Source organism: Eublepharis macularius, chromosome 13 (assembly GCF_028583425.1).
Source record: "Eublepharis macularius isolate TG4126 chromosome 13, MPM_Emac_v1.0, whole genome shotgun sequence".
Taxonomy (NCBI): domain Eukaryota; kingdom Metazoa; phylum Chordata; class Lepidosauria; order Squamata; family Eublepharidae; genus Eublepharis; species Eublepharis macularius.
Genome location: NC_072802.1, coordinates 11,963,171 through 11,979,743, shown reverse-complemented (window position 1 = coordinate 11,979,743; position 16,573 = coordinate 11,963,171). Strand labels below are relative to the sequence as shown.

General features: G+C 46.5%; 1 protein-coding gene across 1 annotated transcript in view; it reads right to left on the bottom strand.

The window, feature by feature from the left end:
• DCX (doublecortin) overlaps positions 1-16,311 on the bottom strand; it is a 179,428-nt gene extending 163,117 nt beyond the window's left edge. The window contains exon 1 of the mRNA XM_054995807.1: positions 15,945-16,311. Coding sequence (XP_054851782.1) covers positions 15,945-16,308 — 364 coding nt within the window. The 5' untranslated portion in view covers positions 16,309-16,311. The remainder of the gene's footprint in view (positions 1-15,944) is intronic.
• Positions 16,312-16,573: the final 262 nt, after the last annotated feature.

The window sequence follows — 16,573 nt, the reverse complement described above, 5'->3', positions numbered from 1 at the left end:
GGCTCCACCCCTGGTGATCATCCAGGTAAATTTACATTCTTATCTGGCACAAGCTCAAGCACTATTGACTACATGCTCATGAACGGGCCATTATCATCTTTGGTCAAAAATTTTCAAGTGATGACCTATATAGATGGAGATCATTTTTCTCTTCATATTTCTTCAATATCTTGGAATTGTGTTCTAGATATTGTATTACCAAGAGAACTCAACCAGGCTGCCAAGTGAAACGGTCGTCTCAACTTGATGAACGAACCAAGGAAGCTCTGGGAGGAGAATACTTTCAGAAACCTTACACAGTTCTGGCTTCACCCAATACAGAAGATGACCTACTTGCAACTTACAATAAGATAATACAGAGCCTCCAACCTTTGTTAACAAGAGAGGTCCAGCCAATTAGAAAGGATGCTGGGAGACGGTCCAAAGCAGGGTTCGATAAGGATTGCCATAAATCAAAACAGGCACTTATTTCTGCAGTCCACTTTTTTAGGCGGACAGAAGGAACAACTAGACATGGAGCTTTAATACTCTTTCAAAATCAAAAGAAGCAATACAAGCAATTGCTTGCCTGTAAGAAGAAAGAAGATTCTATGGATACGTGGGCATGATTTATTCAGGCGGCCGGAGATGGGAATTCATCCCTATCCTGGAAAATCACCTCTAGTTCAATTTCTATAACAACATCATCTCTGGACATTTACATCACCTCAGATACGTGGGGAAAGTATTTTCAGAGGATGTATGAGGATTATACCTGCTTACCCCCTGTTTTGCCCATAGACATCCTTGCTTCATGGCCTCCTGTCACTATTAAGGAAATCAAGTCTTTGGTTGGCCAACTGAAGGCTGGCAAAGCACCTGGAGTCGACTTTATTCCTCCTGAATTCCTAAAATGCAACATCAATTGGTGGGCTCCCCTGTTGGCATCCCTTTTTACCTACATCGACCAAACCGGTCATATCCCTAAGGATTGGGGACTGGCAATTATGGTCCCAATAATAAATAATACCTTGGCCCAGAGCCTGGCAGCAGCCCTGGAACTTGAAGGGGTAGATCCCTATCCCACCACACACAAAGAAAATTCAAGCTCCAATGCACTCTCTATCAATATGCCAACAGCAACTGTCTCTCCATTGTCTGCAAAGTCAGAGCTGGGAGCTCCCCTCCCCCCTGGTCTTTGCTCCCTTGCTGTAACAAATTTGGAGCTCCACACTTGAAAGGAAGACCTGCCTATCAAGCTAAATTGGGCTTAGATTGGGGTTTCCAGGGCAACAGCAGGAGTTCAGACAATCCCTGCCTAAGTTGCCAAGGGAATTTATTGCAGGTGCCAGATGTCTGGCTTGACGAACAGCAACAAACGAAGCTTGCAATGACCACCTGTTCGTTTAGAATGGGGCCTCACAAACAGTTTGTTCTCGAACAGCAAATTGGGCTGTTCGTGGCTTTTTTTTGTTCGTATTGCTGTTCGTGCCCATTTCTATGCATGATCCTCCAACACTTTATAAAGAAATACTCATCAACAAGAGTAGTATCTTTATATGTCACCTATATTGACCTAAAAGCGGCATTTGACTATTTCCAGAGCTAAGCTCTGGGTTAAGTTGGAGGCCACTAATATTGATCCGTGCCCTACATGAAAATACCTCCCTAAAGGTCAGGTACAGTAAACTCGGGCATCTTTCAAATGCTGTTCCCACTTTGAGAGGTGTGAAACAGGGCTGCATTTTAGCACCAGCTCTCTTCAACTTCTATATAAATGACTTGGTCAAATCCCTTGGTCAAATCAGCTATTTCGGGCAAGGCTTGACCCCATTGCTCCTTCTGGATGAATATCAATCTGAATGGCTTGAGACAGTCCTTTGCAAACTGGTGAGCCTAGGATTTTCACCTTCCATGATTTTAACCATGGGTTTTGATCAGGCAAAACAGGCTATAAAACAAAGGATATTGGACACTGAACGCCAGCTTGATTTAGGGAGGGTCCCTACTTTTTTGTCCCCTATGAACACCAGTTAACACCAGAACACCAGCTGCCTATCTGTCCCACTTAGAGGTGCGTAGTCACAGGAGGGCCTTTACACTTGCAAGGTGTGCTGCACTTCCCTCTGCGGTTTTAGATGGGCGGTTTAACAGAATTCCCTACGAAGAAACCCTTTGCCCCTGCAATGAAGGAGAAATTGAGGCTATAGATCACGTTCTTCTATGTTGTCCCTTCTATCAAGATGCTTGCATCAGGCTCATTTCTCCTTTGACCAGCAGCATACCTGGAAGAACGAGCTTGGAATATGCTAGGTTACTTCTAGAAGACAGAAATCCAACAACTACATCCTCAGTCGCAAAATTTTTTGCAATAGCCTATAAAATCCTTCAAATGCTCTCATTCTCAGAGTTTACGTAAATACCACCCTTTTATACTACCGATTTAATTAACTATTTTAATGTTGTGCTCTTTTTACTAATAATTTTAACTATAATTCTGTAGTATTTCTTTTATGCTGGTCTTTGACGGTATAATAAATTTGAATTTGAAAACTCATTCCAACAAATGTTCTCCAGAGGGCAGCAGCCAATTTCTCCGGCTGTCAGCTGAGCTTCTTAGATCATCCATTATGTGCCACACTTGGATTGTGTTTTCACTGTCTGGGCTCAGTTTTCACTTTCCATGGTTTTACAATTTGACTGGGAATTATACACACTCAGAACCTTTCTGGAGTGTTGCTGTGTTTTGCTTATTTTCTGCCACCTGAACTTTAAATCACCTCAATGCAAGGAGGTTTGAAAACGTATAAAAAATTGAGATTCACAATACTTCCAGACTTGCCTATCCAACAGACCCTTTCCTCCCTTTGTTTGCACAATTCAATTGGTGCCTTTAGGGACAGCTGCTATACTAATAACAAATAATATAATATCTGGCACAGCAGGGAACCTATCCCCTCCAGAGACAAGCCTGCATCCTTTCCAGAATGATGTAACTCATCACAGTAAGGCGTTAGGAAAATAGCTCCTGATTCCAGAGTTAATTGGGTAGCTTATGGAAGGGGCATTGTGGGGTCTGCTTGAAAATAAATTTTTACAAAACAATGTTCTTCCATCCATTGATCTGCAGGCACTATCCTGCACATGGGCAAAACCAGCAACTGCCTGTGGTGTTCCTAGGGTTGCTATCCTCCAGGTGATGACTGGAGATCTCCCAGAATTACCACTGATTTCCAGGCCATAGAGATGAGTTCCTCTGGAGAAAATGCTTGCATTGGAAGGTGGACTCAATGGCATTATACCCTGCTGAGGTCCCTCCTTCCTCAAACCCAACCCTCTCCAGGCCCCACCCCACCCCAAACCTCCAGGAATTTCCTAGCTTGGCGCTGGCATCCCTAGGTGCCCCTCCTTATGGAATGGTCTTCCTAAGGAGGCCAGGAAAGCCCTTGCTACCCTGTCTTTCCAGAAACTGCAAAACTTGGTTATTCAGGATGTCATGTATGTCTGTACCCCTCCATCCATGTCATTGTTCTAAGGGATTCTATGTGTCATCATTACTGTGGTTTGATTTCATATTACAAATGTTAGATGCATCACTTTCATTTCTCTTCTCCTCTGTCTGAGAATGCAACTGCGTAATCTATGTATTTCTCTGAAACTCACCAAAATGACCTTGGATGTCTGAAATGTTACCATCCCTTTCTATCTTGTCTAGCTGATGTATGAGAAAAGTTTCCCAGACATTTCCTGCTCAAAACTGTGGGTGAGGGAGGAGGGAAATGTTTGAGCATTTTAGGTCTGTACTTTCCTCTAGCCTCTATTCCTTTCAAAGCAGCTGTACTGCTTAGTTGCTCTTTGCCTCTAAGTAAACCTATGGACCTGTGCATATGGAAACGATCTGATTTCTGAATAGAAGTCATTTAACCAAGGACCTGTGTCTTGCTGCAATGATCCAGGGATCTGTCTGCTATATCCTGTCATCCATAGCCTGACACAGGAGAGCTTTTTCACACAGGTAATAGGGTTGTGCTGTAAGAAAATGTATTCGAGAGATGCCCTAGAAAAGGGACTGTAGTCTCTACTGAGTATTTTCTGTTGCAGTAAGTATGCTCCTACTGGGTAGTTTCCATGTTGTTTAATATGTCGTGTCAACTTGTTTATGTTTAGTTTGAGCATTGTTTGTGGCTCTGTATTCAGATTTATGCATGTTTTTCAAATTTCTGCTATCCATACCCTATTGTATTGTTTATTGAAGGTCTAAGCTGCTGAGCATATTGATTTATACTGTGTAATCTGCCTTGAGTTTCAGTGAGAGAGATGGACTATAAATACATAAACAAATACTCCAAAAGACAGGTTATAATGAATTCTGAAAACCATGTAAAAGAATTCTAAAAGAATTCTAATCAAAATAATTAAGAAAGGGCCAGTACAGCATAATGGCTAGACTGAGTCTGGGAAATCCAGTGGTCGGACTGGGTCTAGGAGAACCAGATTCAAATCTCCGCTCTGCCACGGAAGTGATGTCGTCACGCGTGAGAGTGAAGCATGCGGGGGCACAAGGAAGGTGAGCATCGGGTCCCCAGGCTCCTCCGGGACAGTGAAGGGACCTGGCAACCCCACTCGCTGATTCACCCAAGTCCAGCTGCTTGCCACTGTTCCATAGCAGCCCCCTCCACAGAGAGCGTAGTGTATAGTGGTCAGAGTTTCAGAGTAGGATGTGGGAGGCCCAGGCTGGAACCACACTCTATTGTGGAAGCTCACTGGGTGACTTTGATCTAGTCAGATACTCTCAGTCTAACCTACCTCTCAGGGTTGTTATGAGGATAATATGGAGGCAAGGAAGATGATGGAAGCTGCTTTGGGTCCCCATTGTGGAGAAAGGCAGGATACCAATGAAATTTATAAACGTAGATGAAGATGGGGGCAGATAAAAGGTCAGTGGTTTAGTGGGTTTGAAGGAGAGGAAGACTCAGGGAAAGGTGAGCATATGGAGGCTGTCAGGAGAAGGGAAAGAGGAAATAGTGTGGAGAAGGGTATATAGGGAAAACTGGAATACCCCCGCACGTTGGGTTGCCAGATGCCCTTACCTTCCCGGTACTCACCAGTTCAAAGAACTTCACATGCACAAAGCATGTGCACATTCCCGGTGCCGACACAACAACATCACTTCCAGGATTGATGTCATCACACTGGCTGCGAGAATGCTCCCTTGCTTTTGTGTGGGGCTGATTCGTTAAGAATTGACTCCAAGCAAAGCACTGGAGCATTCCCACGGCCAGTGAGATTTATTTAATTTTATTTGTTATTTATATTCTGCCTTTCTCACTGAGACTCAAGGCGGATTACATAGTATGAGATTAGTACAATTAGTGGCAAGGACAAGAGCAGGCATTTCCATACAGTGTCAAGAACATTTCCATAAACAATGTCATGGGGTAAAAGAATATAAGTTTACAAAGACATAGTAGTAGCAAGGATCCAGAGCCGGGGAAAGGCTGAAGGGCTTATTCTTTTTCTCCTCAAACTTCAAGAGAGAAGCTTCCTTCTGCAGCACCAAAATTCCTTGGTCAGACCCCTACCTGTGTGAATTCTCCTCTCCCAGCTTTACCCTCCAACTAACAGAAAAGGGTTTGGAAGGGGATGGTCTAAATCTTCTGAGCGAAATAGGCTCGTATTTAAGAAAATACCTCCTTGGATCATTCTGTTGCATTGGTTTGACTCTGAGCCAAGACAGATATGACAGCAGCCATGGATTTATTCCCATGACAGCTGACATGTTTCATGGGACTTGTGTGTTTTTAACTCAGAGCTGGAAGTGCAGGCGCTCTCGCCAACTGGCTTGCCAGCAGGCATGGCCTTGCCACCTTACCCCGGTATAGTAGGTGGAGAGGGATGGCTGTGTAGCCCTCCACTTGGCAGCCCTGCCTCTGCTGGCTGGTTCCCACTCCCCTGTGCTCTGGGTAAAGGCACATCTGGGGAGGGGGGCAGCCAATTCCTTGCCACTATCACCTTCCTTCTCCTCTTGCCTGGCTTCCAAGGGGAAAGGCCAGCGCAACCAGATGGAAGAGGGAAGAAGACCGTGGTACTGGAGCTGTGTGGGCTTGCTCACACTCCTGGATGTGTGGCCACCAGTGCACTGTCATCCAGAGTGTGGACAGGAACAGACAGCCAGGCAAGTTGCCAACAGAGGTGATAGAGGCCAAACAGAGGATTGTGGGGCAATCCCTCTCCCCACAACATTGGGCAAGGTGGCAAAGCCATGCCTTCTGGCCAGCGAGCCCATGTGCTCACCTCTGTATTTAAAAAAACCCTAGAAATCCCAAAAAACATGGCATCAGTAGCCACAGGGATGAACCCATGGCCATTATCTAGGCATTAAAGCAGGTGACGGGGAGACTGCGATGGAAGGACTTAACCCAATCACTATATTAGGGGTGATCTTTGTGAAATCAGCCCCAAGCGCAATGCAGAAGTGCTCCGGAGCATGCAGGAGTGTACGGAGGCATTCCTAGGCCCATTCCTGTGCCTTCCCCCACCAGCCAGTTGAGAGGTGGTGGAATGTGGCAGTGATTTGGTTATGACCCCCATCACCCCACTGATCGCCGGGGTTGATACAGCTGATCCGGCTGGCTAGGCGGGTGTCCCCTTCCTCTCTCACCGCTCCATCTGTATCCCTCCCGAAGCTGCACACTTCGTGGAAGAGGATGACAAGGAAGAAAATGGAGGATTTAAAAAGACTCTAGCCATCAATTTTTTCTGTCTCAAGGAATCCCTGATTGTTCAATTTCTCTCCTTCATCCCCTTCTCCCCGAAAAGACTAATAGTCCTTTTCAATGGATTCTTGTGGATTCATTGGCCAATCAGAGGCAGCCATAAGGACACGTACTTGCCCAGTGAACAAGTGCAGTGATGTGGATAGGCCTGGTTCAAAGGGGGAGGAAAGAAGCCTTTTCTCTCTATAAGGAGCATTTTGCTTCTTTGTTTACTTTATGTATACCCCACCTTTCTTCCCAGTGCTGACCCAAAGCAGCCTACATTGTTCTCTTCTCTGTTCATCCGCACAACCACCCTGTGAGGTTGCTTAGGCTGAGTGTGTGTGACTGGCCCAAGGCCATTCATAGGGTTGCCGGGTTCGGCCCTCTACTTTCCCCATCCAATGGTGTCAGTTCTTCCTTTTCCACATCAACCTGCAAAGGCAGGTTCTCCAGGTTGCCATTGGGCAAACTGTAGTGTAATAAATGTAATAGGCCCAGAACATTAATTCTCCCTTTTAAGCTACTTTCCTGCTTTCCTACAGCATTGAACTTAGCCTCAATGTATTCAGAGGGTCACTTTCATAAGCAAATTGCATTGCACTGTAATGACTAAATCAGGTACAAATGCCGGCAATGTATGATACTCTGTAGCATGTTAATGTCCTTCTCCATTTCTAGTTGGCTCAAGAAACACTCCAAAGTCTCGCTTTTATGTAGCTGCTGACAACCATTTCTGCTGTTAAAATTAGCAGTTGTATTGCCAGATAAACAGTAAAGTTATTTGTTACTCTACGTGCACATCAGCATCGAATTCTGGCCATAAAATTATATAAGTCATTTCAGCTCAGCCCTAGCAATGCTGCTTTCCCCATAAATAATGTTTGAAAATTTAATATATTCTGCTTGCACGGTTGGAGGCAAACATTATCACCAAGGGAGCCAGTTGGGGGCCACTACGGGCACATTCCCAGAACTGGCTAGATTTACTGGGCCATCCTGAGCAGAGTCACGGTCTTACAAACCCATTGACTTCAACACTTTTCGTCACACCTTCCTCCCCCTGCCCCAATCGGATTGCTGGGATTGCTGGGAAGTATAGTTTTCTTGGCCTTATGATTCAATTTGGAAAGTGGCAAAACTACATTTTCCATGAATCCCTGCAAGAAGTCATGCTGGATAGGCAAGAAAAAGCCATTTCTGTTGACAGATCAGCCCATTCAGGGCAGTTCCTCCTCCGTCCAAGATAAAGTTTGTGGCTTGTGGGAAGCCACGTGATTGTGTGTATATATACACATGAATGTATTATGTGAGTATCCCATTGAATACTTAAGTATCTTTCAACAAGGATTTCTGCAAAACTGTAAACGGTTTTAAGTCAAGAGTAGGGTGTTTACTAGATGCTGCTCCAGAAGTGACGTTTTCACAAACTAAATGAACCAGTTCGTGAACCGGGGCAAGTTCATAAAAATTCGTGACAAACCACGAACCGCACAGTTCAGTATTTTCCCAGTTCATGCTCACCGCTAGTGTTTACCCACCATTATTCAACTCTTAACATTGGGTACCTTCTGCTCCCAGATAGCTGTGGGAAACAATTTACAACCCACATTTTGTAAATGGAAAATCTCCAGGTCCCCCACCCCTTCCTGATGTCACTGGTTTATCCATAATAATGGGGACGTTGGAAGTGTGTCGAACAGGTTTTCTCCCATTATAAAGAGTATTTATGAGTGAGGGATCCAAGAACAGAACAGAGTCTATCCCATATTTGTGACTGTGTGTCCAGACTTGATTAATTTACCCTAAATACAATACTTGGACTAATGAATCATTGCAGGGAACTTTCATTACAAAGCACTGAAATGGCAGGAACAAAATCTTTAATCATCATTTGAAGCATAAATTTTAACTAATCCTCATCATAAAATTATAAGAATGCACCCTAGTCAGACACTACCAGAAAAGTTACTAGCTCTGCTGCTCCTCATAATGAGATACATGAGGATGGAAATCTAAAGAATAGGATGGGTGCTGCAACAACGCTCACAGATAATATGCTTGAAAACTGAACTTACCCTGCCTGCAGTGCTGTTTTGTCTCTTGAGCTGATCACCCATCCACTGCTGGTACATTCACACTTTTAAGCAATTTGTATTTTAAGTGTATGTGCTCCTTTTGCGTCCGTGCAGGCAGCAGCATTCATCATCCCCCTTGACAGCCAGCTGGTAGCTGCCATTGGAGCATGCACGGACTCAAGAGGCAAGGCTTCATGATGCATGATCTAGGCAAGGCTTCATGATGCATGTTGCCAAAACAATGCAATGCCTTCCTCTGCACATGAACCACAGTTCCCAAGTGGCAGTGATGTACACATGCAAACTTTTGTGATTTAATTTAGAACTCCTTGTGCTTCCTAGCAGGACTGGGGCTCAGGTGGGCAAAACTGGCAAGTCGATACAAAAGAATAAAGCTGCTCTTTTGCAAGTACTTTTTCCTAGGATGTTCTCACTGTGTTGAGCAGGTGAAGGATGGGGAAGAAACAGCATGGCTTCATTCTAGAGGGGTGTCTTTCCTGGCACACGAATGAAAAATGTGCATGCATTAAGTATTTATGATCCAGTTTAGAAACATTGAGAATGTTCACTAAAAAGTGAGCTTTTTTAAGTGTTCAAGGATGCTGCAGTGCTCACAATCTGTGGTTAAGTACAATCTGAGCAGAGATGTTCAATGCGATGATGTCCTCTGGTGCTCCAGAATGGCCTCCATGCTCCCAGCATGCATATTTGTTCCACACAAAATATGTCTACAGTCAAAAGCATTTCAAAGCTCACATAGGGCACTTGGAAAAGAGCCAGAGTCCAGTAGCACCTACAAGACTAACAAAATTAGTGGTAGGGTACAATGCCGGATCTAGGGTTGCCTGCGCCTGGGACAACTCTCAGCTGGCCACCTCATGCGTGCGCACAGCGCGCGTGCACTCCCTGCACTACGTGATGATGTCACTTCGGTGACATCATCATGCAGGGTGGAACAGAGGCAGCGTGTGGGGCTGGGAAGCCGCCTGCGCCATTCGCCTCCCCACAGGCAAATGGTGCGGGTGGCCTCGCAGCCCCCCACGCTGCTTTCGCCTGCCCCGCAGGACCGCTTGCCTGGCACCCCCTGCCCTGTAGGGCAGGCAAAAGGGAGCGTGGGGGGCTGCGAGGCTGCCCGCGCTGCTGCCTGCGCCCTCTGGCAGCTGGCAGCTGCTCCCAGTGCCCCCTCCCTGGTGGCGCCAGGGAGAGACTACCCCCCTGCCCCCCCTCCGGCCCTGGCAGGGTAGGAGCTTTTGTGAGCCGCAGCTCATTTCTTCAGAGGGCAGTATGTGAGAGTTAGACAGCTTTCGACTGTAACCGTGTTTTGTGTGAAATAACAGCTATACTTGCAAGCTGGATAAGAACACGTAGTTAAGCGAGATCTTTTGTCACAATACCTTTTAAATTTCCCCTTGGGAGAGACTCAAGTAATGCAGACCTGCCTGGTAATTCATCACTAGCAGGGAACGGAGGTGTGGAGAGGATGCTGAGAAGCGCCAGCATAGGGTTGCCAGGTCCCTCAAGTCTCCCAGCGGGAGACTGGGACGCTGGCTCCTACCCCCTCGGTGCTCTTGCTGTTGCGACTGTGTGCGCGCTCTTCGCACACACGCGTGCGCTCCTAGTGTGCGTGATGACATCACTTCTGGGAGTGACATCATCATGCAGGGTCAAAGGCGCCTGCGTGACAATGTCACGCACGCTGGGGAGAGCAGAGAGAGTGGGCCGCTCTCCCTCGCCACTGCCGCCACCATGCCCTTTTCCCCTGCCAGCATGGGCAGCACATGGGCAGTGAGAGAGCGAGCTACTGTGGCCACGGCCTGCTCTCTCATTGCGGCCGCAGCTCCCCCTGTGTAGCCAGCACCAGCAGGGACAAGGGGCATGTGGCAGCGAGAGAGAGAGCAGGCTGTGGCCACTGCAGCTCGTTCTCTCGCCGCCGCCACCACCACCATGCCCCTTGTCCCTGCTGATGCCGGCTGCACAGGGATGGCAGCAGCGGTGGCGAGAGAATGGGCCATGGCGGCGGCAGTGAGACCGGCGTGCTCTTGCAACTGCCGCCTGCTTTCTCTCTGCCACCACCGCTGCCTGCTCTCACGGCACGGGAGCATTCCCCCCAGCGTTCAAGGGAGCATGCCCCCCCACCAGCCAGGTAAGAGGGCGCAGGGGGGACGGTGGAATCGGGGGACCCCCACCCCGAGCGGGGGGATGGCAACCCTAGGAGAGGCTGAGTAGGCAGGCAGGAGTACATTCACTGCATTTGAAGCCATTGAGTGAAGCCATTCACTGCATTGAAGCCACTGCTTGCACATTTCCCTTTATATCTCCATAAGGAAACAGGCTAATGGCCAATGTCTTTTTCTTGACTGAAAGAGGGAAAAAAAGGAATAGACCAGAATGGCTCCCCTTGCCAATACCCATAACCCCCCTAGAGGCTATAGGCCAGACTTATAAATTAATAAATGGGAGCTTGTGTGGTATAGAGCTTAGAGTGGTGATCTGGGATGGGGGAGGTCTCAGTTCCACTCCCCATTCAGTCACTTGGTGACCTCGGGCCAGCCACCTTCTGGAGCCTGAAAGGGGGAGAACTTGGACCCTGTGAAGGAGTTCTGCTCTCACTAAAGAGCTGCTGTCATGGAAGCTTCTTCTTCCTCTAACACTTCTGTTTGTACATGATCAATAGTTTTCGGAGGCTTTGTGCAAAGTGCTACCGGAAGAGGAATTGCAATTCTGTGGCATTGGCTGTCTAGCACATGCAGAACTCATTCACAGGATCCAGACCAAGAAAGTGACCTGAGTGCCTTGGAAGGACATAATGTGATAGATACTAAGGTACCTCCAATACTAAGGGAGGTACCTTAGTATTGGAGGCCACATAGAGAGTCTGCTGTGACCTAATGTGGGCTCTCACATCACCAGTTCCATATCCCTACTGTCATTGGGGTGGGTGCAATACCAATCCTCTGACTCCTCAGAGCATAGCATGAAGTATTCCTCCATTTCCTCTATTTAGGGTTGCCAGGGGCCCCAGGGACAAAAGCAGGGGTGCAGAAGGCTGGGAGGGGGGGGCAGTGGAGTACTTACCTTCCGTGCATGCTCCTGTGCTCCCCCCTTTCATGAGAATATGACAACATTTTCCAGTGCAACGGAGAATCAGTGGGGCACGCTGAAGCTGAGCTCAGTGAAAATAGCCTCCAAATGAACAATTTTTACTGAACAGAACTTCAGTGTGCCTCATGGCTCCTCCGTTGCCAGCACAATGGGGAAGTGTGGGAATGCGCATATACACTTCCTTCCCCCTAGAGTTGCCAGCTTCCAGGTAGTGGCTGGAGATCTCCTGGAATTACAACTGGTCTCCAGGCCACAGAGATCAGTTCACCTGGAGAAAATGTCTACTTTGGGGGGGTGGACTATATGGAATTATGCCATGCCAAGGTCCTTTCCCTCCCCAAACCCCACTTTCTCCAGGTTTCTCCAGGTTTCACTCCCCAGATCTCCAGGAATTTCCCAACTTGGAGCTGGCAACCCTACTTGCCCCCTCCCATGCCTTCCCCCTCCACTGGCCGGGTAAGTGGTGCCAGTGGGCAGGGGATGGCAAGCCTACCTCTGTTTCCTTCTTTGGAGGATGAGTGACTTAAGCAGAAGTTTCCTTTGGCTGGAGGAAGGCCCGTTAGAGGATTGTTGGATGTACCCCAATAACAGGAAAACGAATTCAGTTTTTCAGCTCTCTCAGGAACAGAATGACCTTAGAATGGCAGTGAAAAAATTGTAGATACTATCATTCTGTGTAGAGTAACAATGATAAACTGTTTTGGGTAGCTGCGTTGGTGTGTAGTAGAAGAGCAAGATTTTGGTCCAGTAACACCTTAGAGACCAACTAGATTTTCGGGGTGTGAGTTTTCAAGAGTCAAAGCTCCCTTCATCAGACACCTCCTACACTGGAAATCTAGTTGGTCTCTAAGAGCCAAGCTACAAGCTGTGTGATCAAGTGGAGTGCAAGTGAACAGGGAGGAATACACGTGAGTCTGTTCACTTGCCGTTCAAGTGTCATTCGTCACTTGTAGCTTGGCCCTAAGATGCAACTGGACCCGATAATTTAAACAGTGTGTGTGAGTGATATCATGAACCTGAGCCCCAGTAATTTGAAAGTTCGCATTACAATTGTCATTAAAAACCATTTTGTCTTCCGAAATACAAGAACATTTTGTAGTAAAATCCTCTTTACATCATGGTGTGGAACTTCTTATTTATTTATATTGTACCACCCATGTGCATGGTGTATTAGCACAAAAAAAGTCAAGCCCTTACAGAGAGGGAAGATAACAAAAGGAATGAAGCCAAGGAATAGGTAGTAACAATAATATAAATAAATTATAATATAAATAAATAATGTAAATAAATAAAATAGCAAATAACAGGGTTCAAAAACGAGTAAGTGTGATTTACACCACTTTCACACAACATTATAACACACCCTGCTTTGTCATACAGTAATGTGTGAATAAGGCTGGTAGGATCACAACTTTTTTCCTTGTCGCAATTTCCCCTTTTTAAATGCTGTCTCTGTAAAGAAAAGGTCAGGTTAACGTCCTGCTTTTTAATTAAATCCAAGAAAGAATAGCAAAACCAGTTGGCTTTCTGTGCTGAAAGATAGAATTCAGGTGCTGAGACAAAGGATAAAGTCATCCAGCTGGCCGCCGATGAGTGACCTCGCCAAAGATTAGGCACGTTGGTTTCCGCCCCTGGCAAAGTGATAACAAAAGCAGGCTTGGACAGTTTCTGATCCCCTGATGTCATTCTTGGAAATCCTAGTTTCTGGGATAGTATTTCCAGGGAATGACATCATCCAAGATGGCAGCCTGTTGGTTTCAAGGCAACTGGCAGGCAGGCAAAGTAACTCAGTGGCTGAATGCCTGCCCAGGCTCCAAGAACTATAGATAACACCATGATGTTAAACATTTGTAGCCTCTCAAATACAGCTGTCAATAGTGTATTTGGTGCATTCACTCAGGCAGTCACAAAGGTATAGTGATGTGCAAAGCCCTCACAAAGCTACAGGTGCACCCATTCAGCATCCTGCCTTCCTCCAGCACTGTTGCCATACAGTAGAGGCTTGTGAATACCTCTACATACACACACTGCACTATTTTTTAATCTACTCTCTCAGATACGCTGTGCCCTCCCCCTTTATCACAGCAGCCAGCTCCCTGCAGAAAAATGTAGCATAACTGTCTACCTCTGCAGACATCATTGTGAAACGTACCAACTATCACTTTAACTACCACCACAAGAAATGTGAGGCACATGCTGCACCTTACAACTGCAATATGCACCATCCTGTAGTCCCTCGTACAGGCAATGATGCACACAACCATTTCTCCCCGCCAATGCAGGTAGTGCAACAGAGCCCTCCCCACACCCCCTCCAGTTGTATCCTGTGTATATAATCCTTTCTCACTCAACAGACACACCTTCCCCTGTGGGCATACCGAGTATTGTCCCCTCTGTGTTTCCACAGACACATCCAACACTGTCGCCCCAAACAAAGGGACACACCCTGCAGATACACTGATATACATTTACAGCGAGTCTAGTGGGTTTTTCTTTTAAACAAAACGTTGCTTCAAGCCACAGGTAGTGGAAGCTTGAGAGCCACCACTTGTATTTTACGATATCATTTTTTCACCCCCTGTTCCCCCCCCCCATTGTGAAAAAGAATTGTTTGACATTTTTTAAAAAAAAACAAATACTCCAGCACCCGATCAAACTAACAGTCATGCCGGCCGTGTTTCTCTTTCTTAAATAATCTCATGAGTTGTGAGACACTCTTGTAGTTTTCTTTGTGACTTTACATACCGTAATCATTGATCCTCCGCTACAGACGTACTTATCATTTGCATACTAACCTATAAGACACTGTTACACACACACAGGCATATGGTATAAATTGTTTATATGTCCCTTACATAGACAGACCTTCACACTGGCACACCCATATAGAAGTACTTTTTACAAAGCCTCTGACTGCATGCATTCTCATTCACGCCCACTCTAATAAAAATCTTGGACACACACCCCCTTCTGTACAAAGCACATAGCACCAATGCATGTAATTGGTATAGGGCATAGTGTATTACAGACATGTTCCTAAGGGAATTCTAAAAACAGCCTCCATCCCCACACAGAAAAGCATTCTGATCACACTACCCAGTTTAAACACTCAAAAGCAAATGATCACACATGCTACTATAAATTAATACACCCTGCTTCCCAGTCACATACTCAGTCAGAGAACTGAGTAGTAATACGCTGCGCAAACCCTTTGCGCACATATATGCTTGGTTCTAAACGCACCTCTCTGTCATAGCAGGCACACACATCACTGTTAGTGAGTAAAGCTGCATTTTTAGAATGAGACTGTACATCATACAAATCTTCGGCACATCTAATCTTACTAACAGTCAGGAAAAAATGTACTGACACTCCCAAATCTACACCCAGAGTTTAAACGCAAGGCAGCTCTGTTTTTTAAAACAAAATTGGCTTTCCATTTCATGCTTAAACACACCCACGACCTGTACATGCTCACAGAGAAAAATAATAAAATCCACAGTCCAGTTTATTCACCCCAGTTGCGTACAGGCACTAGGGACACACCCCCCCCCCAAACTCAACCAGAGACATCCTTTATGGGGCAGAGGGGAAAGCCCTTGGCTTGCAACATCCACCGGAAAACTTTCTGCATCTTCTAACATGGGCTTACTCTTTCCCTGTCTTTGCAAAACCACAGCTCAGTGGTAGAGATCCTGCTTTACCTGCAGAAATCTCAGGTTCAGTCCTTGTTATCTCTCATTAAGGGATCTTGAGACACAAGATTGGGAAAGTCTTCCACCCAAGAGACCCTAGAGAGCCACTCTCAGACAGTATTGCAGTTCGTGGCATCCTCAATCTGACCTGGGGAGAAACTCAAATGCCATTCATAAAAAGGAATCGACCCTGCCTCTATTGACATCCATGGGAGATTCCCACATTCATCTATCAGGAGCAGAAGCAACCCGGCATTCCAGGTGCCACTTTCGGAACTCAGCAGCCGGTTTCCCACCCCCCTCCCTGCACTCCCTGTCTCCCGCCAAGTCATTACCTTCTTCCAGCTCGTCCATGCTCCCAATCTTCCTGCCGCCATCAATGGTGTAAATGTAGCGAACTCCCTGAGGCAGGTTAATATTATCAGACAGAGACCGAGTCAGGTCAGCCAGCAAGGCGTCAAAGCTTCGGAAGCGATCCGAAGAGACGGCGTACACAATCCCCTTGAAGTACCGGTCTCCATTGCGATAGAAGCGCACCTTCTTTGCTTTCTTCTCGTTGCTCAGTGCTTGTAAGGTCCTGGTTCGGTAGAAGCTGCAGTGGGCACTGTGAGTAGGACTGGGCAAGCCGTTCATACGGGAGCCTCGCATGTTTCTGGACGCCTTATCTCTTTCGTCAAAGTGTCCAAAATCAAGTTCCATCGCTCGGTGACCCCTAGAGATGTGAAACTGTGGAGGACGAAGGACAGGGGAAGGAAAGGAGCAAAGGAGAAATCACTATGAGTGACCACAATGTGCAGAGACAGGAACTGTGAATAGAGGCGGCCTTGGATTGGAGCTCTTTTCATTGAAAAGGAACCCAGCCCGTGCTTCTGGGGGAAAGGCTGATATTTCACTTTCCTTGGATGGACGTAGAGAGAGGTTCGTTCCTGAATTTTTGGAGATGGTTCAAGTACTGGGAAGGTCT